General features: G+C 38.1%; 1 protein-coding gene across 1 annotated transcript in view; it reads left to right on the plus strand.

Moving 5' to 3' along the window:
* ATAD2B (ATPase family AAA domain containing 2B) overlaps positions 1-22,313 on the plus strand; it is a 153,328-nt gene extending 131,015 nt beyond the window's left edge. The window contains exons 23-28 of the mRNA XM_029231486.1: positions 6,391-6,513; positions 9,605-9,742; positions 13,425-14,108; positions 16,664-16,791; positions 17,101-17,229; positions 19,981-22,313. Coding sequence (XP_029087319.1) covers positions 6,391-6,513; positions 9,605-9,742; positions 13,425-14,108; positions 16,664-16,791; positions 17,101-17,229; positions 19,981-20,022 — 1,244 coding nt within the window. The 3' untranslated portion in view covers positions 20,023-22,313. The remainder of the gene's footprint in view (positions 1-6,390; positions 6,514-9,604; positions 9,743-13,424; positions 14,109-16,663; positions 16,792-17,100; positions 17,230-19,980) is intronic.
* Positions 22,314-25,472: the final 3,159 nt, after the last annotated feature.

Here is a 25,472-nt window from a genome sequence, read left to right on the forward strand (position 1 = left end):
TTGTTGCAATGGTAAATGGGAGTGTTTCCTTAATTTCTCTTTCAGATTTTTCATCATTAGTGTATAGGAATGCAAGAGACTTCTGTGCATTAATTGTCTATCCTGCAACTTTACCAAATTCATTGATTAGCTCTAGTAGTTTTCTGGTGGCATCTTTAGGATTCTCTATGTATAGTACAATGTCATCTGCAAACAGTGACAGTTTTACTTCTTCTTTTCCAATTTGTATTCCTTTTATTTCTTTTTCTTCTCTGATTGCCGTGGCTAGGACTTCGAAAACTATGTTGAATAATAGTGGTGAGAGTGGACATCCTTGTCTTGTTCCTGATCTTAGAGGAAATGCTTTCAGTTTTTCACCATTGAGAATGATGTTTGCTGTGGGTTTGTCGTATATGGCCTTTATTATGTTGAGGTAGGTTCCCTCTATGCCCACTTTCTGGAGAGTTTTTATCATAAATGGGTGTTGAATTTTGTCAAAAGCTTTTTCTGCATCTATTGAGATGATCATATGGTTTTTATTCTTCAGTTTGTTAATATGGTGTATCACATTGATTGATTTGCATATATTGAAGAATCCTTGCATCTCTGGGATAAATCCCACTTGATCATGGTATGATCCTTTTAATGTGTCGTTGGATTCTGTTTACTAGTATTTTGTTGAGGGTTTTTGCATCTATATTCATGAGTGATATTGGTCTGTAATTTTCTTTTTTTGTAGTATCTTTGTCTGGTTTTGGTATCAGGGTGATGGTGGCCTCGTAGAATGAGTTTGAGAGTGTTCCTTCCTCTGCAGTTTTTTGGAAGAGTTTGAGAAGGATGGGTGTTAGCTCTTCTCTAAATGATTGATAGAATTCACCTGTGAAGCCATCTGGTCCTGGACATTTGTTTGTTGGAAGATTTTTAATCACAGTTTCAATTTCATTACTCTTGATTGGTCTGTTCATATTTTCTATTTCTTCCTGGTTCAGTCTTGGAAGGTTATACCTTTCTAAAAATTTGGCCATTTCTTCCAGGTTGTCCATTTTATTGGCATAGAGTTGCTTGTAGTAGTCTCTTAGGATGCTTTGTATTTCTGCGGTGTCTGTTGTAACTTCTCCTTTTTCATTTCTAATTTTATTGATTTGAGTCCTCTCCCTCTTTTTTCCCGATGATTCTGGCTAATGGTTTATCACTTTTGTTTATCTTCTCAAAGAACCAGCTTTTAGTTTTCTTGATCTTTGCTATTGTTTTCTTTGTTTCTATTTTGTTTATTTCTGCTCTGATCTTTATGATTTCTTTCCTTCTGCTAACTTTGGGTTTTGTTTGTTCTTCTTTCTCTAGTTCCTTTAGGTTTAAGGTTAGATTGTTTATTTGAGATTTTTCTTGTTTCTTGAGGTAGGCTTGTATAGCTATAACCTTCCCTCTTAGAACTGCTTTTGCTGCATCCCATAGGTTTTGGATCGTCGTGCTTTCATTGTAATTTGTCTCTAGGTTTTTTTTTTTGTTTTTATTTTTTTGCGGTACGCGGGCCTCTCACTGTTGTGGCCTCTCCCGTTGCGGAGCACGGGATCCGGACGCGCAGGCTCAGCGGCCATGGCCCACGGTCCCAGCCGCTCCATGGCCCGTGGGATCCTCCCAGACCGGGGCACAAACCCATGTCTCCTGCATCGGCAGGCGGACTCTCAACCACTGCACCACCAGGGAAGCCCCTCTAGGTATTTTTTGATTTCCTCTTTGATTTCTTCAGTGATCTCTTGGTTATTTAATAACGTATTGTTTAGTCTCCATGTGTTTGTGTTTTTTACGTTTTTTTCCCTGTAATTAATTTCTAATCTCATAGCGTTGTGGTCATAAAAGACACTTGATATGATTTCAGTTTTCTTAAGTTTACTGAGGCTTGTTTTGAGACCCAAGATGTGATCTATCCTGGAGAATGTTCCGTGCACACTTGAGAAGAAAGTGTAATCTGTTTGGGGATGGAATGTCCTATAAATATCAATTAAATCTATCTGGTCTGTTGTCATTTAAAGCTTCTGTTTCCTTATTTATTTTCATTTTGGATGATCTGTCTATTGGTGTAAGTGAGGTGTTAAAGTCCCCCACTATTACTGTGTTACTGTCGATTTCCTTTTTTATAGCTGTTAGCAGTTGCCTTATGTATTGAGGTGCTCCTATGTTGGGTGCTAATATATATATAATTGTTATATCTTCTTCTTGGATTGATCCCTTGATCATTATGTAGTGTCCTTCCTTGTCTCTTGTAACGTTCTTTATTTTAAAGTCTATTTTATCTGATATGAGGATTGCTACTCCAGCTTTCTTTTGATTTCCATTTCTATGGAATATCTTTTTCCATCCCCTCACTTTCGGTCTATATGTGTCCCTCGGTCTGAAGTGGGTCTCTTATAGATAGCGTATATATGGGTCTTGTTTTTGTATCCATTCAGCAAGCCTGTGTCTTTTGGCTGGAACGTTTAATCCATTCACATTTAAGGTAATTATCGATATGTATGTTCCTATGACCATTTTCTTAATTGTTTTGGGTTTGTTTTTGTAGGTCCTTTTCTTCTCTGGTGTTCTCCACTTAGAGAAGTGCCTTTAGCATTTGTTGTAGAGCTGGTTTGGTGGTGCTGAATTCTCTTAGCTTTTGCTTTTCTGTAAAGCTGTTGATTTCTCCCTGGAATTTGCATGAGATCCTTGCTGGGTAGAGTAATCTTGGTTGTAGGTTCTTCCCTTTCATCACTAAGTATATCATGCCACTCCCTTCTGGCTTGTAGAGTTTCTGCTGAGAAATCAGCTGTTAACCTTATGGGAGTTCCCTTGTATGTTATTTGTCATTTGTCCCTTGCTGCTTGCAATAATTTTACTTTGTCTTTAATTTTTGCCAGTTTGATTACTATGTGTATCGGCATGTTTCTCCTGGGTTTATCCTCCCTGGGACTCTCTGCGCTTCCTGGACTTGGGTGGCTATTTCCTTTCTCATGTGAGGGAAGTTTTCAACTCTAATCTCTGTAGATATTTTCTCGGGTCCTTTCTCTGTCTTTTCTCTTTCTGGGACCCCTATAATGTGAATGTTGTTGCATTTAATGTTATCCCAGAAGTGTCTTAGGCTGTCTTCATTTCTTTTCATTCTTTTTTTCTTTATTCTGTTCTGTGGCAGTGAATTCCACCATTCTGTCTTCCAGACCACTTATCCATTCTTCTGCCTCAGTTATTCTGCTATTGATTCCTTCTAGTTTATTTTTCATTTCAGTTATTGTATTCATCTCTGTTTGTTCTTTAATTCTTCTAGTTCTTTGTTAAACATTTCTTGCATCTTCTCAATCTTTGCCTCCATTCTTTTTCTGAGGTCCTGGATCATCTTCACTATCATTATTCTGAATTCTTTTTCTGGAGGGTTGCCTATCTCCACTTCATTTAGTTGTTTTTCTGGGGTTTTATCTTGTTCCTTCATCTGGTACATAGCCCTCTGCCTTTTCATCTTGTCTGTCTTTCTGTGAATGTGATTTTTGTTCCACAGGCTGCAGGGTTGTAGTTCTTCCTGCTTCTGCTGTCTGCCCTCTGGTGGATGAGGCTATCAAAGAGGCTTGTGCAAGTTTCCTGATGGGAGGGACTGGTGGTGGGTAGAGCTGACTGTTGCTCTGGTGGGCAGAGCTCAGTAAAACTTTAATCCACTTGACTGCTGATGGGTGGGGCTGGGTTCCCTCCCTGTTGGTTGTTGGGCCGGAGGCGACCCAAGACTGGAGCCTACCTGGCTCTTTGGTGGGGCTAATGGCGGACTCTGGGAGGGCTCACGCCAAGGCATACTTCCCAGAACTTCTGCTGCCAGTGTCCTTGTCCCCATGGTGAGCCACAGCCACCCCCGCCTCTGCAGGAGACCCTCCACCACTAGCAGGTAGGTGTGGTTCAGTCTCCCCTGGGGTCACTCTTCCTTCCCCTGGGTCCCGATGGGCACACTACTTTGTGTGTGCGCTCCAAGAGTGGAGTCTCTGTTTCCCCCAGTCCTGTCGAAGTCCTGCAATCAAATCCCACTAGCCTTCAAAGTCTGATTCTCTAGGAATTCCTCCTCCAGTTGCCGGATCCCAGTTTGGGAACCTGACGTGGGGCTCAGAACCTTCACTCAAGTGGGTGGACTTCTGTGGTATAAGTGTTCTCCAGTCTGTGAGTCACCCACCCAGCAGTTATGGGATTTTTTTTTTTTACTGTGATTGCACCCCTCCTACCGTCTCATTGTGGCTTCTCCCTTGTCTTTGGATGTGGGGTATCTTTTTTGGTTAGTTCCAGTGTCTTCCTGTCAGTGATTGACCAGCAGCTAGTTGTGATTCTGGTGTTCTCGCAAGAGGGAGTGAGAGCATGTCCTTCTACTTTGTGATCTTGGCTCAGGCTCTATTAGATATTTTTTAGTCATGTCAAAACTAAACTCCTTAAACTAGCGCAAATCTCTAACTTCTTTTCCTACTTCCTTTCTAATTATACTGTAGGATTGTTTTTTCCTTTTTTTTTTAATTTTTATTTTTGTAAGCGGTACTTCCATCCTCCCATTTTTCATGCAGGAAGCTAGGGAATCTTCCTTGATGCTTATCTCATCCCCTGCTTTACTACCAAGTTGTGTCATTGAGAACACATTTCAAAGCTGTAGTCTTCCTTTCCTTCACTACCACCACCATTACCTGGTTCAGTTCTCTCTTCTCTTTTCACTAAAAATTTGCCTTCCGATTATACTCCCTGGTTTTATGCTTGACCCTCTCAATCCAGTCTCTAGGGAACAGCCAGAGAGACCTTTCGAAGATGAGCATTTAAATCATGTAATTTCTCTGCTTGGATCTTTTCAATGACTTTTCATTGCTCTTGGGATAAGATCTAAAATCCTTTGAATATGGTCAGATTCCCGTTTGCCTCTTGCTTATTGTGTGCTGATCACTTAGGCTACCTTTCAGTTTCTTAAAATCTCCAAGATCTTTTTACTCCAGAACTTTCTCACATGGTATTTTCTGAACCTGCACTGGTTTTTCCCTTTGTCAGTGGCTACCCCGATGCATGCTTTAAGTCTCAGCTTAAATGCCACTAATTCCGAGAAGTCTTTCCTGACTTGCCCATTCAAAATTGGTATCCACACCAGTATTCTGTAGATTTTCATCATAGCTGTTACAGGTTTTTTGGGGGGTGAGGGAGGGGTAGGAGAAGGTGTTTATATGTGTATATGAGATTATTTGGTAAAATACCTCTTTCCTATACTATCCTGAAAAGCTCCTTGAAAGTGGACACCTGTCTATTTTGTTCACTACTGTGTAGCCATCACCTGACTTACTTCCTGGTACAGTTGACAATATTTATTTAGTGAAAGTTTAGAGAAAATACATTGGAAGGAAATATACCAGTGGATTGCTTTTTGAGTGCTGCATGCTTGTTTTTATAAGATTTCTACAGTGAAATATTAGACTTTCTAATAAGAAGTTATAAATAAAATACATCTTTATACTTTTTGTCTTTACTAGAGGTGGAAAAGCAGATGTTATTTTGTGACTTAGATGCTAGTGCTAAATTCTGTTACAAATTAAGTGACCTTGGTATATTAACTTGACTTTTAATATCTTGGAGTTGCACAGCTCTAGGGAGCACTGTTTATGCATATTGTTAGTTAATGAGGACTCCTCTGTTAGTGTAAAGCAGAGACTCTTCTTTTAGTAGCAATTTTAGGTATATAGTTTATCTAGAACAGAGTATGCACTTCTCTCCTAGATCTACCTGCAATTTATGTCATCTTGCATTCTTATCTTAGAGTGCCTTATTGTATTTGTCTGTTCCTGTCACAATTTTTTAATCAGTCACCCTTAATTTAGCATAGTTTTGACCAGTTTTTTCTCGTGGAGAAAATTATGTAAGGTTTTCTGAAATCTCGGTATCTATCCATGGTAGCTCTGGTGCTGGACATACGGTGAATATCCTGTAAATCTTTTAAAAATCTTTATTGAATGTCATACATTTTTGAAAAATATAAAATTAAGCCATATCTTTGAGGTAATGATTTGTTAAGTAGGCTTAGTACTTTGAAGTTCTAAAAGTATAGTTCTCAGAGGATTGTCAACTTGATTGAGTAGCTTATTATATTTATTTTTTGCTCATCATTTAAATGAGCTTGCTTCTTAGCTAGAAATGCTTTCCAGTTTTTTAAATTAATTATTTTGATAAAGCCTTTTTAAAAAAAGTTTTGTTGGCTGTGTTGAGTCTGTTGCTGTGCGTGGGCTTTTTCTAGCTGTGGCGAGCAGGGGGCTGCTCTTCGTTGAGGTGCCCAGGCTTCTCATTGCAGTCACAGTTTTATTTAAATGTTTGTGTTCCTTTTCTTTTTAAGATGCCCTTTGTTCATGTTATTTCACTTGTATGTATAATAAATGTATACCAACTTTTTAACAGATAAAATAATTAGGCACAGGGCTTGTACCCTGAAGGACACTGCGCATGCCATCATTGCAGCTGAATTGGATCCAGAATTTAATAAACTCTGTGAAGAAATTAAGGAAGCAAGAATAAAAAGAGGTAAGTTATAGAAGTGAACTTGCTACTGAAGAGTAAGAGGTCATTGAATGGTGTTTCTTTACGGTTGCTGGTATTATGAAAGTGTATTTTGAGGCCCATCCTTAATTTCTTATATGAAAATGTGTCATGTAAATTCTCAAAGATGTTTTAAAATTTTACCTTCTATAACAGTTTTAGTGCAAATTACAGAAATAAAGTACTTCTTAGTGAAATTTCTTTTGCAGGCATATATCTTTAATTATGGATTTCTGTTCTTAAAGGATTTAGATAGGCTTTCATATTTGAAGAGGGTTTATTTTCATCAGTTTATATCTAATACTGATACTTAAAAATGGTTTTTAGGAATACTTCTTTTTTAAACCTGTTGGAATTTATGTGCAATTTTGTTAATATAAACACAGAATTAGCAGATGTGTTTTGTTCGTTCTATATATAATCCTGTCCTTGAGGAACTCACACTTTAGTAGGAGAGAGTAAGTGTAAAACAAATCGAGTATAGTGTGGCATATGTACTGATTGAAGCATGTTCATAGCACAGAGGAGAGACCTCCTGGTAGGAAACCCAGCATTTTGATCAGAGTTTGGGCAATGAATATAGAAGTGTTGTCTCTAGTGAAGTAGAGGAAGGGAGGCAGTGACGGAGAAGGAGGAGGTATTGTAAGCACAGCACATTACGTGTACAGGCACAGAGACGTGAAATAACGTGGTGTATTGGAAGAACTGCAAACTGGTATTGCTAAAGATGTACAGAATGGTGGGAAACAGAGCTCAGAAGGTGAGCTGGGTCCAGGACATTGAAGTTGTGAAGACGCTTTTCTTCTACTGCCTTAGAGGCCTTCCCTGGCCACCTAATCTTATTAGGCTCTGGTCACCATAGCACTTGGCATTTTGTTACTGTTGTTGTCTCTCTCCTCCTTATTTAGAATATAAGTGCTGTGAATGTCTTATTCATAGCTCTACTGCAGTCCCTAGAACTATCTCTGGTATACAACAGGCTTTTTATAAATATTTGAATGAATCAATGTCTTGCTAAGGAGCTTGGACTTTATCCTGTAGATCTGTGTTTTTTAAAATGTGTTTGTGTTTATTACCCACATCAGCTTAGAACTACCGAATTAGATTCTCTGGCCGAGAATCTGAAGGCCGAGAAATCTGCACTTCAGAAAACTCAAGTGCTTTTTATGTACACTAAAGTTTGAGAACAATTGTCATAGTCAGTAGGATTCATAGAAGTATTTGAAACAGTGGAATGGATTGGTAAATTGCTTTGGCAGCAGGAAATAGCAAGGTCTCAATGTGGCTCAGTAGGAGGATGAGAGACCAGTTAAAAAGCTGTTGGAGCCAGTTTTGAAAACATTTTGGCAGTTTCTAAAAAGTTAAGCATAATATTTACATATGACCCAGCGATTCTACTCCTAGGGATCTACCCAAGAGAGATGAAAACATATGTCCATATAAAGACTTGTACGTGAATGTTCATAGCAGTATTATTCACAACAATTAAAAACCGGAAACAACCCAAATGTCCGTCAACTGATGAATGGGTAAACAAAACGGTATAAGGGCTTCCCTGGTGGCGCAGTGGTTGAGAGTCTGCCTGCCGATGCAGGGGACGCGGGTTCGTGTCCCGGTCCGGGAAGATCCCACATTCCGCGGAGCAGCTGGGCCCGTGAGCCATGGCCGCTGAGCCTCCGCGTCTGGAGCCTGTGCTCCGCAACGGGAGAGGCCACAACAGTGAGAGGCCCGTGTACCGCAAAAAAAAAACAAAAAAAAAAAACCAGGGTATATTGTACAGTGACATACTGCTCAGCTATAAAAAGGAATAAGGTACTGATACATGGTACAGCATGGATGAACTTTATAAATGTTATGCTAAGTGAAAGAAGGCAGTCACAAAAGAGCACATATTGCATGATTCTATTTATGTGAAATACTCACAAAAGGCAAGTCTATAGAGACAAAAAGTGGACTAGTGGTTGCCTGGAACAGTTACCTAAATTGGATTGCTGTGTTGATTGCACAGCTCTGTAAATTCACTAAAAATCACTGAATCGTACGCTTAAAATGAGTGATTTTTATGTTGTGTAAATTGTACCTCAATAAAGCTTTTGGTGGGGGGAGGGCTGTTGGAGTAGTCCAGAGTTTTAATTAGTGAAGTGGGAATGAAGGTAGGATTAACATGAGAGAGATGCAGCTGCAGGGGTGGAGGGCATTGTGAAGGAAAGGAAGAGGCAAAATTGGCTGCCATGTTACTGGTTTAATGACTTAAGTAGATGCTAATACCACCAGTAGAGAGAGGGAATATATAAGGACAGGTTTTTTTTGGTGGGAAAAGAGAAACCAGTTATCTTTAATTTGACCTATCTCTAGGATATCCAGTTGGTGATATCAAGTAGGCAACTGATATGAATCAGAAGCTCAAGAGAGTTTTGGACTAAAGATGTAATTTGGGAATAATTATATAATGCCAGTAGGAGCTGAAGGCATGAATATTTGTGGTGGAAGGTGTAGATTAAAGTGAGAAGAAAAGGGATTCCAGAGACAGCCCTCAGAAACGTTTAAGGAAGGCAACATTTAAGGATGGCATAAAAGAAAGAAATCTAGTAAAGAGAATTGAGATGGAATGGTTATTTTTATGAAGATCAGTGCACGAAAACCAAACTTATGCAGTGTGGTGCGACAGCCAGCTAATGTCAGACGGAAACAGTTCATATGAATGGGGTTCAGTGGCCCAGTATATGCTTATACTTTCTAAGATGGCAGAAATCATGACTTTTAGACTATATATAATCTTACTGTCTCACAGTCATAAAAATGTGAAATGTATCCCTCTGCAAAGTAAAATGAATAAACACAGGGCCCTTTGGGGATTAAGTGTAAATAAGCATGGCCTGCCATTTTATTTTTATGATTTTATATCTAGTTTCTTTCCCATCTTAAATCAATAGATACTATTTCATCCGAATTACAGACTGTCCAAGTATAATTAATGACTTTAAAATTCAGTTTTGTATTTCAGACTTTTTTTTAACCTTGTTGGTTTATGTAGCTGGAAATATTTAAATAGGTATCGCTTATCTTCTGCTTGCAGGCTTATCGGTAACAGCAGAACAAATAAATCCTCACGGTACTGGAGCTCGAAAGATGGAAACTAGAGTTGAAGAAGCATTTCGGCACAAACAAAGAAATCCAATGGATATCTGGCACAGCTCTGCAAATAAATGTGCATGTGAGTATTTGAGATCATGTTATCCAGTAGTGGGAACAACTGCAAATGAGGCAGATGTGTTAGGAATTGGGCACATATACCAAAGGGCTGCTAAGAGCTTGTGGGGTAAAATGCTGAATCAGAATACATTTCTTTAACCTTATTTGCTTTTCTCTTATCTCCATTCAATGCTTGCTGTTGTAATTGAACTAGATTTGAATATCTTCAGTTTTAAACTTTGGTTTTTAGATAGAGATGTGGAGCCAGTAGATTTTTTTTTTTTTTTGCGGTACGCGGGCCTCTCACTGTTGTGGCCTCTCCCGTTGCGGAGCACAGGCTCCGGACGCGCAGGCTCAGCGGCTATGGCTCACGGGCCCAGCCGCTCCGTGGCACGTGGGATCTTCCCGGACCGGGGCACGAACCCGTGTCCCCTGCATCGACAGGCGGACTCTCAACCACTATGCCATCAGGGAAGCCCACCAATAGATTTTTTATCCACCCCGCCTCCAACCCCTTGCTGTATGTTATGCAGAATGTTCTTGTTATGGTGGGAAATGGAAACTCCGGCTTAGGAGAGTGACTGAATTGACAGCAGGAAGTTGATTTTTCTGAGAAAAATCTGTGTAGCCTTCTTTAACTGGCTTTGTTTAAGTCAGATGTATTTAGGGGAAAATTCAGTGTTCTGGGTTCTCCTCACTTTTCCTCATTCATGGTGATCTGTAAAATTTCTAAAAGACAAATGTTAATAAACACAGCATCTTCCTAATGTAATCTTTTTTTTTAACATGTTTATTGGGGTATAATCCTAATGTAATCTTTATGTTTCACTAAAGATAGCCATCTTTGGAAGATATACGCTGTTCTTCTGATATAAAGGTGGTAATTCTGCTCCAACTGTCAGTAAAGATGGCCATAATAAGTTCTTTCACCAGTGGCATTGAATTTGAATGAATGAACCAGACTCAGTTTTTTTATCTTGTTCTCTTTGTGATAAGTGGCATTCATGTGTGAGAACATTTGAAGGACTTAATGGTGCATTTAGTTCCATGAAACTGATTAAGCTATTTATCCTAGTTGTACCTTGGATCGTGACCTGGTTTCTGTGACACAGCACTCTAATTTAAACCTTGAAATCCCTACATTCTCTGCAACTGGTAAAAATATTTACTAACTAAAACACATTGAATACTGGCTTCAAGCAGTTTTAATTTCCTTTAAGTATTAAAATATTGTAATCTACAAATGTGAGTCCTGTTTTCTCTTACCAGTAGATGGCATATGTGACTCATCATTTGTCTGTTTTACATTAAGTTACTTAAATCATATGTCTAAATCTCCCTTTGGAAGAGTTGCTTTTCTAAGGTCTTAGTTTTGGAAACAAACTCAGAGATGTTATAAAACTTGATTTTAAAGATTGTGCCTCTAAATGGGCTTTTCACACAAAGCACCCTTGAAAAAGGAAGTGGGTATATTAAAGATTAGTTCTGTAAATATATACTACCACATACCAGGTGCTGTGGGGATAGAGCAGTGACTAAAACAAAAATCCCTATTCTTGTGGCACGTATATAACCAATTCCTCTTATTTTACCAAAATCATACTAAGCGTTAGAAGTGATTATAAAAGGACGGGGGAAATATCTCTAGTTTGACCTCTCCCCAAATAAGAACATTTTCTTTTTCTTAGCTGGGATGAAAGCATTAGAAATAAACTTACTTCAGAAGGGCTCCTAACCTTTGCTTAGGGTATGAGTACATTTTAAGGAGTTGCGCTGGCTCCTGATCAAGCAGGGTCCAGCCTCTCTAGTGCTCCATGGCTTAGTGAGGAAAGAAAAAGGGAACCTCTTGTACCTTTGGTTATTGGAGAATAAGCAAGGACACAATGTCAGGAGTGACTTGTCAGGTAGTAAAACCTAACAGTTCTACGAAATTTTAGAGAAAGAGCAAGCTGAATACTTTTCTTACACTTTTAATGTGGACTGGATTAGTTTTTCATATAAGTAATGGAATGCTTATGAATGCCTATCACTTATAGCCTGTGCTTTTAAATGTAGACTAATATAGAAATTTCATCTCCAATTACCCTATAACTGTAAATTGTAAAAATAGAAATTAATAGGGGATAAAGGAATGGAGAGATGATGGTAATGATAGTACAGTTTTGAAGGCAAAATAAATTTTGAGCCAAGTGATTAAATAACTTGAATTTTGCAGATGATTTTAGTAGATTTATTCTTAGATGAGAAAGAAGAGTGATAGTTATGACAAAATGTGTCAACACTTGTGAATACCTTGGTGTCTTTACAGAGACTCAGTAAGGATTAAAGATGAAAGGATGGGAAAAGTATGTAAACACACTATATACTGTTGATAGATCACAAGTTCATATTAAGTGCTAGAGTAAAGAAGTGAGGGTTGTCTTAAGACCACATTCCCCTCTATTTGTCTTTCAAAAGCAGTTTTTAAACTGTGGATTAAACAATCTACACTTAGTGGTCTCATATTTGTATTTTCTTTTAAAAATGTCTTTGCCCAGGAAGCTTTCAACATTGACATATTAAAAATATGTATTATCTCTTTTAAAATTAAGCCAGATTTGACATTACATTTATAGCCTTGGAAAAATATGAATTATTTTTACTCTGATGGCTTTCGACAAACTAATATTTAGAATTTGGTGTTTGACACCAGAAGTGATAGGTCTCTAGCTTAACTAGTTTGCTTTAATAACTTTGTATTTAAATTTCTTTGTGAAAATGTCCCACATTGCAAAATAAAAGTTAACTTTTTATTTAAGGGACAATGGGATCGACTTGTATAACCAGCTACCTTTGATACATACATGGGAAATTAAAGATTCCTGGGTCCATCATTACCTGGAAGTACCAGCTATCTACTCATAAAAGCTCATGATAGTTCCTAACATCTAGGAGTATAGTCCCTACAACTTTTGTAGGTCTCCCGTTTCACATAACTGACCAAATATTTATTTTCATTGTTTGTTAATGTTGTTGCTGCCTTGATAGCAGAGGGCTTAATTTTTCTACATATTTTCAAATAACAACTTTGCAAGAAATTGATCCTGATAGGTGAACCATTTGTGGTAGATGGCTAACACCTGGCTAACCACATTGTCTATATAACCTTCATAGGGCTTATGTTTCTTCTGGAAGGAGAGGCAGTAGAGATTGCTTTGTCGGGATACCTGTAACTATTCTCTCTTCATATACTGGATCATACTTTAATTTCCTTTCATGGTTTAGAAGCTCTTGGGTGATCTTGCTGACAAAGCACTCATCTTCCTGGTGGAAGTCCAGGGCTATAGCCCCAAACCTTCCAGGCAGCTTGGTAATGTGGTCATTCCCTAAATGTGTGTATAGTACGCTTGGCCCCTGCATGTTAGGAATTAGGAACAGCTATAAAGTAGAATCCAGGGCAGTGGTAAAAAGTGAGTGCTGAGTAAACTCATACAGGAAATAAATGTAAATTCCTTTCATTCTTCAGAGTTCATCCCTGACTTCATGTCCATTTTACTTGTAGTTTGTGAGGATTAGTCAGCATGGATGTCAAGAGCTAAGTAGTTTTTGTCTGTGTGTTACGCTAGTATGGGTTTACTTTCGTTTGGGTCTTATTTAATAAACATTTGTAAAACAAGCATTGCATTCCAGGTTCTACATATCTTTTTCCCTTCTTTGTCAAATAGTTCGAGTTCGGAGAAAATCAAGGCGGCGATCACAGTGGGGTAAAGGAATTATTAAGAAAAGGAAAGTCAATAATTTAAAAAAAGATGAAGAGGACACCAAATTTGCTGACTATGAGAATCATATGGAGGACAGGAAATTGCTAGAAAATGGAGAGTTTGAGGTAAGCACTGACTGCCATGAAGAAAATGGAGAAGAGACTGGAGACTTATCTATGACCAATGATGAATCATCGTGTGACATCATGGACATGGACCAGGGGCGGAGGCTTAACAACGGAGCGGGCACAAAAGAGAACTTTGCATCTACTGAAGAGGAAAGTTCAAATGAGTCTCTACTTGTCAACAGCAGCAGTTCTCTAAATCCAGAACAGACATCTAGGAAAGAGTCTTTCCTTAAAGGAAGCTGTCTAAACGGTGAGGCCTCCACTGACAGTTTTGAAGGAATACCACTTCTGGAGTGTCAGAATGGCAAAGCTGAAGTAGTTTCTTTCTGTGGTAGTGGAGACAAATGTAGTTCTGAACAAAAGAATCTTCTGGAGGACCAGTCAAAAGAAAAACCAGAAGCTTCAAATGAAAATCACGGAGATGATGCTGAGAAACTAGAGGCAGTGGAATGTAGCAATAATGAGAAGTTCGAACCTGGCCCTGATGTGGAGGTTAAAGATGCAGAACTGGATAAAGAAGGTAGAGCTAATGTTTTAAAATTTTTCCTGAAGGTTTTAACTCCAGAGTTAATTAAGCGCATATTTTATCTGGTCCCCAGTAGCAATAGTTGATAAATAATTATACCCCTTTGAGAATCTGTTGCAGTTTTCACCCCTTTGCCTAGAAAAGTGTACACATACATAATAAATTTTGGTGAATGTTTCAGAGGGTTTGTGGTCCAGAATGCATTGCTTACCTGGCTGCTTCCTCTTCTGCCTCCCACCTGATTATCATCCCTGTCCTAATGGATTTATGACTAAAAACTGAGTAGATCCACAAGTGTTAGGAAGATGGATTTCTAACAGAAGGATTATTGGGGTGGGGTGGGGGTGGGTGAGAAGACTTGGATAGTGTAGCAGTATGGTATAGTAAAGTTATATAAACCCACATTAAATTACCACTCCTGTTCATTATAATCATGTGACTCTGAGCTAGTTGCTTATATTCTCCAACCCTGTGTCTTTTATCTTCTAAATTAAACTTCAGAGTGGTGCCACTGCAGGGATTATATAAGTCATGTATATTAATCGCCTCTCCTGGTAATATACTAAGGTATATTCATGCCAGGCAGTCACTGTTAGTTGAATCTGAGGGATGTTTAGTCTAGGAGACTCTATCTATACGACCAGTGGCGGAAGAAAGCAGCAGAATCCTCACTGTCAAAGTTACTTTATTCTCGCAGAGTCAGAGCACTCTGCCCACTCCTGACTTGCTTTGGATATATGATTCTTCTAAGAAGCAGCAGAAAGGGGGCGTTGAGGGTTTCTGGCCCCACTTTGTTGTTTATCGTTATTCTTTAGCCCATAGTGAGATGGGGTGATTTAGAGATCTACTCTGCTCAGTGTACTGAATTTCCTTCTCGAATAAGCACTCTTCTTATACCAGGTTATCTTGAAATTGTATCATGCTCTCTAAATTGTGTGGAGTATATAGTGTTAGCCTGGGATTTGGGCTATGTGAGAAAGGTTTTTTAATGCCAGTTTTTTGAGCCCTCCAGTAGAATTAGAGAGTAGGATGGTATTCAAAGTCTTAGAATTCTTTTAATGGATAAAGAGAGAGGTACGGCTCTTGAATGCTGCCTGTTGAGAATTTTTCTTTTTCTCCAATATTTAATAATAGAAAGCAATTTTAAGAGCGTTATTTATCCTGGGCTATCATATAGACAGAACTTAAAAAAATGTGTTGAAGCTAGAGTTAAGTAATGAATGGGACAGAGTGGGAAGAAGGGGGAGATTCCTGTTATGAGGCAGAATGGATGGGGAGGAGAAGTTCTTTTTAATGCTAGTTCACTATGAGATTTTAGTAAGCTTGCAGAAAAGGTTTAAATGAATATTACGTTCAACTGGTGATCTAAAAGCTTTAAAGATATTTGTTGTGTAAACGCTTTACCTGAAGCTTTCATTTGTAACTGTCAGGGCAATGTAACCTCGTGTAGTGGTTCCTAATTCAGGTTTTTGGGCCTCTAGAAGTCCATGGATGTAATAATGAGGATCCGTATGGTCTTAACAAAACTCCTAGCATATATTAATTGAACTGTAAATAAAGGCTTTCACTCTAAAGGCTTTCTGAAATATAAAATTTCTCTGGGTATATGTTTTTGAAGGCAACATTTTGGTTCATTTATTATGTATCTATATAGCTGGCATTGAGGAAAAGGAATTGTTTAAAGACTTGCGACTAAGAGAACTAATGCAGGAGGGAGGAGGAAGGGTCTCCTTAGTGGCCCTGAGCATGGGCCAGGTCCTGTATAAAGTTCTGAAACAGTCCAAGTTTGTCCTTGTGTTCCTCCCACCTCGGCCTCCTCTAAGAGTGCTCCTGCTTAGGGAGCGTAAGGCTTGATGGTTTACCTGCCCTCCCTACCCATCAGGGTGCCTGACGCTGTCAAGTTACACTCAGCGACCTCACAGTTTCTGTTTTTTCAGTGTGGCTGGTCTCAGCAAGATGTTGGGAGGAAAGTAATTAGATTATACTAATTCACTCTAAGGTAGGAGGATAGGACACTAGACCTTTTGCATTTTTAATGGGTTTATATTTTTAAGAGAAAATTTTGTGTAACACAGGCAGTATAACAGAGAAAAGTAAGACGTTTCAGGCAATGTTGAAGCAAATGTTTTGCATTGGGAGGCAAATATGAGGCAGGTTGGCCTCACTTTGTGTTGGTATCTGCTTTTCTAGGGTGCTTCCTTTCTTCTAGTTCTGAGAGCTCCGAATTTTAACATGGTTATCATACAGAGAATGAAGACAGTTTATAAGTTACTGCTTAGAGCTGCAGATTACTCTTCTCTTCCTTTTAGGGGATATGTTCGTTAGGATGATATTCTGGTGTGACTTGGCTTTCGTAGTTGTGGTCTAGTTCTCTTTAATCTGGGTTGCTTAGTCTTACACCCCTCAAAAAAATCATTTATTATTTAAAGAATTACACCCTTATTCCAAAAGGATTTGTGGTGGGTAAAAGAATGTATAATTGTTTGTCTGATTTTTCTTAACTTTTATTTGCTGCAGTGCTTTTTTTTTTTTTTTTTTCCCAATTGTAGGTGCTTCTAAAGTAAAGAAATATCGTAAGTTAATTTTAGAGCAGGCAAAAACAACAAGCCTGGAACTGGTTCCAGAAGAGCCATCTGAGCCTGTGCCACCTCTTATAGTTGATCATGAGAGACTGAAGGTAAGCTTAGCTCTTCCCAGGCAGTTTTAAATGAATGGAAATAAAGCTAGATTTGATAATCTTTTGCTTTAACCTAGGAATATAGGTACTTCAGGGCTTCTAATGAAAAAGAGTTGTGTGTGTTTTGAGGGGTTTAGAAATATGAGAATGTTCTTGGTAATAAATTAAGCCCTGGAATCTTCTAAACTCAGGTGTCACTATTACACCATAGCATGTGGTGTCTGTTGCCTAGCATTGGAGTGGAACCATTTCAGTTTGAACAATGAAATCAAATTGCATTTTATTCTTTTTTCTTTTAATTTTTCTTAGAAATTGCTTGATTTGTTGGTAGATAAAAGCAACAATCTGGCAGTTGATCAACTTGAGAGATTATATTCTCTTCTTAGTCAGTGCATCTACCGTCACCGTAAAGATTATGACAAATCACAGCTTGTAGAGGTGAGTGCTTATTACTTCATCTGTGGAATAAACAAATATGCGCTTTTACTTGTCCCAAAGAAAAGAGGAAAAAAAAAAGTTATTTTAGTCTAAATCTTTCACCAAGTAACTGAAGAGTGGTTTGAAGATTTAAGATTAGAAGAATCATTAAGAGTTTCAAAAATATACTCTTGGTACCATTTTGTCTCAGAACAGAAGTAATCTGGGATTGTTTGTTTATCAAAACACAGAGATTCATGGTTGGCAAATACACAGATTAGCATTCACAGTTCTCCCCTCCCTTACTTATCACTGACTTGACCGATTAAGCATATATCACTTTGGCCTATTGAATGTGAGCATGGCCTCACAGTCCATGTTACCACTGCTCCCGAGGTGGCCACTACTGGTTAAAAGGAGTTGGCGTGGGCCATGAGACTTACTGGCCACCCTATTAATGATTGGAAGAGAACTTAAAAGTCATCTCATTTAATCATATCTAGTCCTGTGAAATAACCACATGAAGGAGTTGTTGTCCTTGTGCTTAGACACTTTAGAGGTGAACCGTTCGCTTTCTGGACAACTCTGGGCCATAAGAAAGTTTTTTATAAATACGAGCTTATATCTCTATTCATATAATTTACATGATTAAGTCACACTTCTTTTTGCGGTCATCTGAGCAAATAAAATGAATAAGACAAAAGTCTCTGCTCTCAAGAAGTATTTCTAGTATGTTAAAGATTTATGTATAGAGGATGTGATTATTTTGCATGTGTACTAAAGAATATAAGCATACCTTGCTTTATTGCACTGTGCAGATGTTGCATTCTTTGCAAATTGAAGGTTTGTGGCAACATCGCCATTTTCCAGCATAATTTGCTCACTTCGTGCTTCTGTGTTAATAACATTTTGGTAATTCTTGCAATATTTCAAGCATTTTCATTATTGTACTTGTTATGGTGATCAGTGATTAGTGATCTTTTTAAAAAAAAATATTTATTTATTTATTTACTTATTTATGGCTGTGTTGGTTCTTTGTTGCTGCACGCGGGCTTTCTGTAGTTGCGGTGAGCGGGGGCTACTCTTCGTTGCGGTGCGCGGGCTTCTCATTGCGGTGGCTTCTCTTGTTGCAGAGCACGGGCTCTAGGCGTGCGGGCTTCAGTAGTTATGGCCCGCAGGCTCTAGAGCGCAGGCTCAGTAGTTGTGGCGCATGGGCTTAGTTGCTCTGCGGCATGTGGGATCTTCCTGGACCAGGGCTCGAACCCATGTCCCCTGCATTGGCAGGTGGATTCTTAACCACTGTGCCACCAGGGAAGTCCCTGTGATTAGTGATCTTTGATGTTATTGCAAAAAGATTATGACTCGCTGAAGGCCCAGACGATGGTTAGCATTTTTTAAAGAAAATTTTTAAAGCATTTAAAAAATTAAGGTGTGTACATTGTTCTTTAGACATAATGCCATTACACAGTATAGTGTAAACATAACTTTTATATGCACCGGGAAACTAAATAATTTGTATGATTTACTTTATTTGCTTTCGTCTGGAACGTAACATCTCCGGGGTATGCCTGTATTGGACTTGAATCAAAGCAAGAGAGCATTTAAAAGTTACTTTGTAATCACATTTTTATGAGTCACATTTTTACGAATCTATTCTGACCTTATACAGTATATAGAAATAACAGAAATAAAAACATCACCCATATCCCACCATCTAGAGGAAACTAATCAGGGTTAATCTTTTAGAATATCTTCCATCCTTTAAAAATGTCTAGATGTACATTATGTGTATAAAAGTGTGAATATATATTTAAAAATTGGGATAGTATTGGATATTGTATTTTATAACAGAACTTTTCTCCTACTCAGTAACATGATGAAACATTTAGCAGAAGTAATTTTGATTGGTCATTTATAAGAACTTTTTGATCAGATGATAATCTGTTAGTATGGCCTGTTCTGTAGAGAGGTAGGATATAATTTCTTTGGAGGTGTTTAAAGATGGAAGGGAAAACCAAATGTCTTAGATGTATTTGACATTTGCCCATCTGGATGTAATGTGTGGGGTAGAGTTCTTTACTTTTTAAAAATTCTAGAACTTCTTTGTTCACGTGCTTGACATTTGATTAGCGTGAATGGATTGAATACTCTTCAGCAGTTGAAACATCTTGCAGTATGGGTCTTGGAACCCTGTAATCTGGGGGTCTCATTTAGGAGAGAAGGAATCTATAGCAGAATCACCAGTGAGTGGCATTCCTGGCGTTGATGGCATTGACTCTTTCTGGCTTTTTTTTTTTTTTTTAATTTCAGCTCTGATTGAAGTGAGTAGCACTGGGAGCAGGGTACGTTCTACTTTGGGTACAAGTTTTATTATACTGAATACATTCATTGTGCTTTGGGAGTCAGTCGAATATAATGAGTCAGGAAGGGTGCAGGCTCTGGAGTGAGGCTACCTGTATTCAAATCCTGACTGCTGTTTTTAGCTGGCAGATTACTTATACATGTAAATTTCTTAGTACAGTATCTGGCACAATAAGTACTCATTGTTGCTAGCATCATCCTCATTAGCCTAAATGTAAAGTAGGAGGCATCTGGACGTGTCTAGGGCAGATAGTCTTACACAGTAGCTATGGTACTGTAATCAGGAATATATTTAAAACTTAACTTTGTATCTAAAATTCTTTATCTAGAAAGTTAATTTGAAGTGAATTTTTCTGTAATGCTTTTGTCTTTCCTTTAATAGATAACGTGTACTTTTTCCCCCCCTTATAGGAGATGGAAAGAACAGTTCATATGTTTGAGACATTCCTATGAACCTTTCAAGAAGAGTGGTTTATCCTCTCCCATCTGCTCCTGCCAGAGCAGTCTTCTGAGCCATTCAATTTCAAATTGCACCAATTATGTGCAGAGCCTTGGTGTAAAGTGCTCTCTCACTCATTCTTTCTGTTGAATTTGGTGCTATTGTCTCAGGTACCTGAAACCAACCAGCCTACAAGAACCAAACAGAACTTCAGAAACATGTTGTATTTTCCACAAATAAAAAATACAACCCCACAGATTGGAGATTTTGGTGCTACAGAAACTGCTCTCACTTCTGCTTCTCTTTTTGTGCACTCTCTTTTGGAGACCTCTCTTAGGGAGCAGACCAGCAAACACGAGGAAACTGGATGGGGCAGTTCTAAGTGTGTTGAATTGTTTAAACAGTGGGCAACCTTTCCCCCCCCAACCCCCCTTTTATCATATTTGTTTTTATTTTTTCTTCTGGGTAACGGACTGAAGCCTGTTTTAAAGTTGGCTATGGTATATTCTGGTGGGAAACTGAAGAAACTGGATAAAATTAGATTAGGCTCTTTAGAACTGCCTTTAATGTGCCTTTTTATTCGAGAAAGATAAGGCTAAACACAAGGATGGGCTTACTTGTAGCAAATGGATTAGAATGTTTTCTTTGGTCACAACCCTGAAAATAAGTTTTGATACTCTGTATCATTAAGAGGCAACCAGTGTTGTGGTATAAAATGCCTATCTTGTTTTCAAAACTCGATCAAGACAGTGGTTAAGCCACATAATATACTAAAATGGTAAGTTTTCCTGTATGGTCCGTTTCTGTTTAAGAAACATATAATAAAACAACAACAACAAAAAATTCACAGTCCATCAAAAAACACACACCCTTTTTGGTATGGATGACAATGATGGTCAGAAAATAGAGTGACATTCTATTTTCTTCTGTCAATGGCAGTTTAATAGTTATTCATGTTTGAGTTCCCCAAGAAGAACGATTTTCATGTATAATAAATTGTTTTGGTTTAAAGCCCAGACTTGCCAAATGGACAGAAAAGAGAGGAATTTGTCAGAAGCTCCATAAAATTCATTTTCTATATGCATAGTTGCAAGTGAGCTCTGGTATGGTCCTTGAATAACAGTATTAATGTTTAAATCCCTTATCATAAGCTTACCTTCACAACTATTCGTTTTGATTGGAACCTGTTTTGGATCTTGTTAAGCGATTTCTGTGACTTGTACTTATCTAAAATTAATTATGGGTTACTAGTTTTACAAAAACTTTCTACAAATTCAGAGACACAGTCTAGGCAGTTGCAAAGAGACAAAGGGAGTGCAGTGACATTTTTTATCAGATGATTTTTAAACAGAAACGTAAAAATTTTTGACAAGTTTTCTTGATATCTTCATTCATTATAGCTGTTAGCTGCAGGTGTGTCTTTACAATATATGCAACACATGTAGTTTGGGTTTTAATTAGAGCAAACGGTCTTGGACTACTGCAGAGATAATGAGCTACCTCAGCTTTTTGTATTTTAGTTACCAACAGTGTCTACAGAGTTCTGTATTCACTTTGCCACCGTTTACATGCTGAAGCTAAGGTACTTGTCTCCTCGTCTCTGGCTTTGTAGGGTGCTGGATGCCAGCTCAGAAAGCACACTTTGGCCAAGGCTACTGCAGTAATCTGAAGTGCTTCTTTGCATTTACATTAACATTTTATGCCTTCTAATTCTAGTTTAGTTTTTAAATAATGCCACTTGTTTTCTTTATACCTAGGAAGTTTTCAAAATATTCAGTTAGTCATATATAATTCAAGATACTACCCATGTAGGCACACTGTATTTTAAGGTGGGCAAGTGCGATTAACGATGAACCAATTTTAAAGGGGAGGTTATTTGAAACCTCTAATTTGATTATTGGGAGGATTTTCATGCTTACTTTAGTAATTTATTACCATCATACCAGTTCAAGCTATTTTACAGTCTAATACATTAGCATTTTGTATTTTGATGGAAATTGTTACAGAATTTAAAGATTTGATGAAATAAGATGTAGCAGATTTTTTGTAGCAAGTTTCTGGTAAAAGGGTTTTTTGCAAGTCTCAGGTTCTTGCTGCACTATTTTTCTTTAAATATTTATTCCAGTTACTCTAATTCAGAAGCATTCTGTTCAAGTAACAGCAGCACTTGTGAATGGAAAAAAAAAATGCACATGTTCTTAGTAGTTTACTAAATTTGTACAAGTTAATTAAGATTTTAGCCATCAGTGAGTTTGACAAGGGAAATTTATTTCTGTTTAGCATTAAAATGCTTCCAAAAGATCAAGTTTTTTAATTTTAACCTTGATATAGATGGAGAAATAGGAGGCAACCTCAGTATGATAGGAACTGCCACTTTGAACAGTTTAGGTCTTAAAGAGAAAGCCAATCTAATGCCAAGGGGAGAAAAATGAGGTGAAATTGTACCAACTCCTCTGGCCCCTTCCCCCCCCCCCACTATACCAGTTTTTCTTATTTTACAGATATCTGGTGGTTCTATAGTTTAAAGCAGCTTGTGAAATTATCCAAGTGGACTCAATTTTGTTTACCTTTCTGTAAGTTCTTAATTTTTGCCGTATAGCATTGGCAAAAATATGTACAAATTGACCTCTGTTCTTATTTCCTATTGTGAGCATTATAAATGATACGCTCCTGTGTAGAACCTTGCTCTCAGATCACTAAAATATGTATCACGGCACAGCCCAACAATAATTAATGCTCAGCTGTGGGGACCATAGGAGCCTTTCGAAGATGATGGAACCGCACTAGGGTTGAAACTGATGGCTGTGGAGTTAATTGTGTTTTTGAGCTTGAATCTCACCTGTGATTATTTTTTTTTAATGTCCTTTCATGACTTGATTTTTCTCATATGCCAATAAATGTATTTGTAGGTTTACTGGATTTTATTTTTAGGGAGTGGGGTGGTAATATCTTCCCATTTTTTGATTAAGTTGGTTCAGCTATGGTGCTATTCAGTAGGTATCTTCAGTGTCAGGTCCCGTAGCTGAATGCCATTGTTATTATAATTATTATTTGTAATCACATTGTAAGCTTGAATTTGGACTTGTACCTACATCTTTGTATTTTGTACATTTGGTTATTTTAGACTTTGGGAGTCCTCTTTGGTTTCAGTCATGTATGTCTACTTTGCAGATTAAGTACACTTCATCAACTATGGTCTGTTTTGGGTTTGTAGTTTAATTTAGAATTGTGTTAAGTTGGTATTTTGCATTTGACTTCATTTTACATTAGTTTGAAATAAATTATTTAATTTTTGAATTCTGGAATTTTGAACATTTACTGTAATTTGTAATATAACTGCTGTGAAATACTTGAATAAAGATGACAAGAAAAACATCTTTCTTTAGCTTAATTATGATTACTGTTGGCTGCAAGTGTGATGCTACTTTCTAGCTGAACTCATTATTTTGTAGCTAGGACGTATTGATGTTTATTAATTAAGCATGCCAAAAATCTTGTTATATGCTTCTTTTAGATTTTAGTAGCCCTCAGTCTTTTTTATGTAAAAGTTTTTCTGTTGAGAAAGTGTGGTTTTAACTTCAATTGAAGATTGTCTAAAAGTCGTTGTGTAGCAGCAAATGGATTACTTCTGAAATTTGTTTTTCTCATTGGAAGACTATGCTACAATAGACAATCAGGTAGTATGGTTCGCTTAATCTATAGTGTTTTCTCTTTAATCAGGTAGTTATCAGCGTATTTTGAACAATACATAGAATTTAAATGTGGAGAGAGATTTCATACCAGAATTTTGAGAGGCTTATTCCTTTAAGTGAATAGAATGTTCTTGGCTTTAGATTGCCCATGTTTCTGCTGTCTGCCACGAGACACCTTTTCATGTCCCAAGATTAGTATACTAAACTTCCTCTATATAAATCTTTAATTTTCTTTTTTTCCTTTTTTTTCACAGTAAAAAGGAACTGTTTGAATTTGAGTAAGACTTTGTTTTTCTTGGTTTTGCAGATTGTATAATTTTTACTTTTTTTTTTTTAAATATTAATTTACCTGTCTATATTTGGCTGCATTGAGTCCCAGCAGCAGCACACAGGATCCCTTGTTGCAGCGCGCGGGCTTCTCTCTGGTTGTGGTACATGGGCTCCAGAGCACGTGGGCTCTGTAATTGTGGCGTGTGGGCTCAGTAGTTGTGGCGCATGGGCCTAGCTGCCCTGCGGCATGTGGGATCCCAGTTCCCCGACCAGGGATCAAACCCACGTCCCCCACATTGGAAGGTGGACTGTCAACCACTGGACCACCAGGGAAGTCCCTAATTTTTACTTTTGATTGTCTGTATCAAAAGACTGGTAATGATAAACCTGGGAAACAGATTTTTTTAAACCTTTATCTGGGGCATCCCTCGTGGTGCAGTGGTTAAGAATCCACCTGCCAGTGCAGGAGACATGGGTTTGAGCCCTGGTCCGGGAAGATCCCACATGCCACGGAGCAACTAAGCCCTTGCAACACAACTACTGAGCCTGTGCTCTAGAGCCCGTGAGCCACAACTACTGAGCCTGCATGCCACAACTACCGAAGCCCGCGCACCTACAGCTCGTGCTCCGCAACAAGAGAAGCCACCGCAATGAGAAGCCCACGCAGCACAGCAAAGAGTAGCCCCTGCTCGCTGCAACTAGAGAAAGCCTGTGTGCAGCAATGAAGACCCAACGCAGCCAAAAATACATACATAAATAAATAAATTTATTTAAAAAAATAAAGCTTTATCTGAATGCTTAGAGAGTTTATAACTGCATTTGAGTCTCAGTCAAGTTTTGAGGGCTCCAAGGATGAAGCTGGGTTTATGTATCCGGTTTTAGTTTCCATCAGACTCAAAACTACAGTAAAGTGAGAGACTAATATTTAAGTACCTACTTCATTTTATCCCTATGCCCAAACACCTGAAAAGTTACCTCTTGGCTATTTTTTAAAATACAAATTCCCTCTCTTACCCGCACAGTCATATGTCTGTTATGTCCTAGGCACTATGCTAGACATATGTGATACACAGGTGACATATTCTCTATCCTTAAGGAGCTTATAGTCTTGCTAGGGGCGGTTGGTACAAATACTAGTAGTAATTATTCAGTGGGTTAAGGGCTGTAATAGAAGGAACACAGTGTTGTTCAGAGTTCTAAGAAGGGAACCAATTAATTCTGTTTAGGGATGGAGGCAATGAGGAAAGCCTTCCGAGGGAGCTGGCATTTTATTTGCCCTTTGCCTCTACCTGGCTTTTCTATAGTCTAGTCCCACTTTACCAAAACTTCTTCTTAGTTTCTTGTGACCCTTCACATTATATCATATCACTTTCACCACCTGGAGTATCTTAATCTGTTGAAATCTTGCTCATATTTCAGGAGTGGGCCTAGATTCTACACCAATAAATCTCCTGTATGCTATCATTCATCCTCAGAACTTAGCTGTATTTTGTACTGTGTAA

Source organism: Monodon monoceros, unplaced genomic scaffold (genome assembly GCF_005190385.1).
Source record: "Monodon monoceros isolate NGI ecotype Baffin Bay Population unplaced genomic scaffold, NGI_Narwhal_1 Super_Scaffold_19, whole genome shotgun sequence".
NCBI classification, from domain to species: Eukaryota; Metazoa; Chordata; class Mammalia; order Artiodactyla; family Monodontidae; genus Monodon; species Monodon monoceros.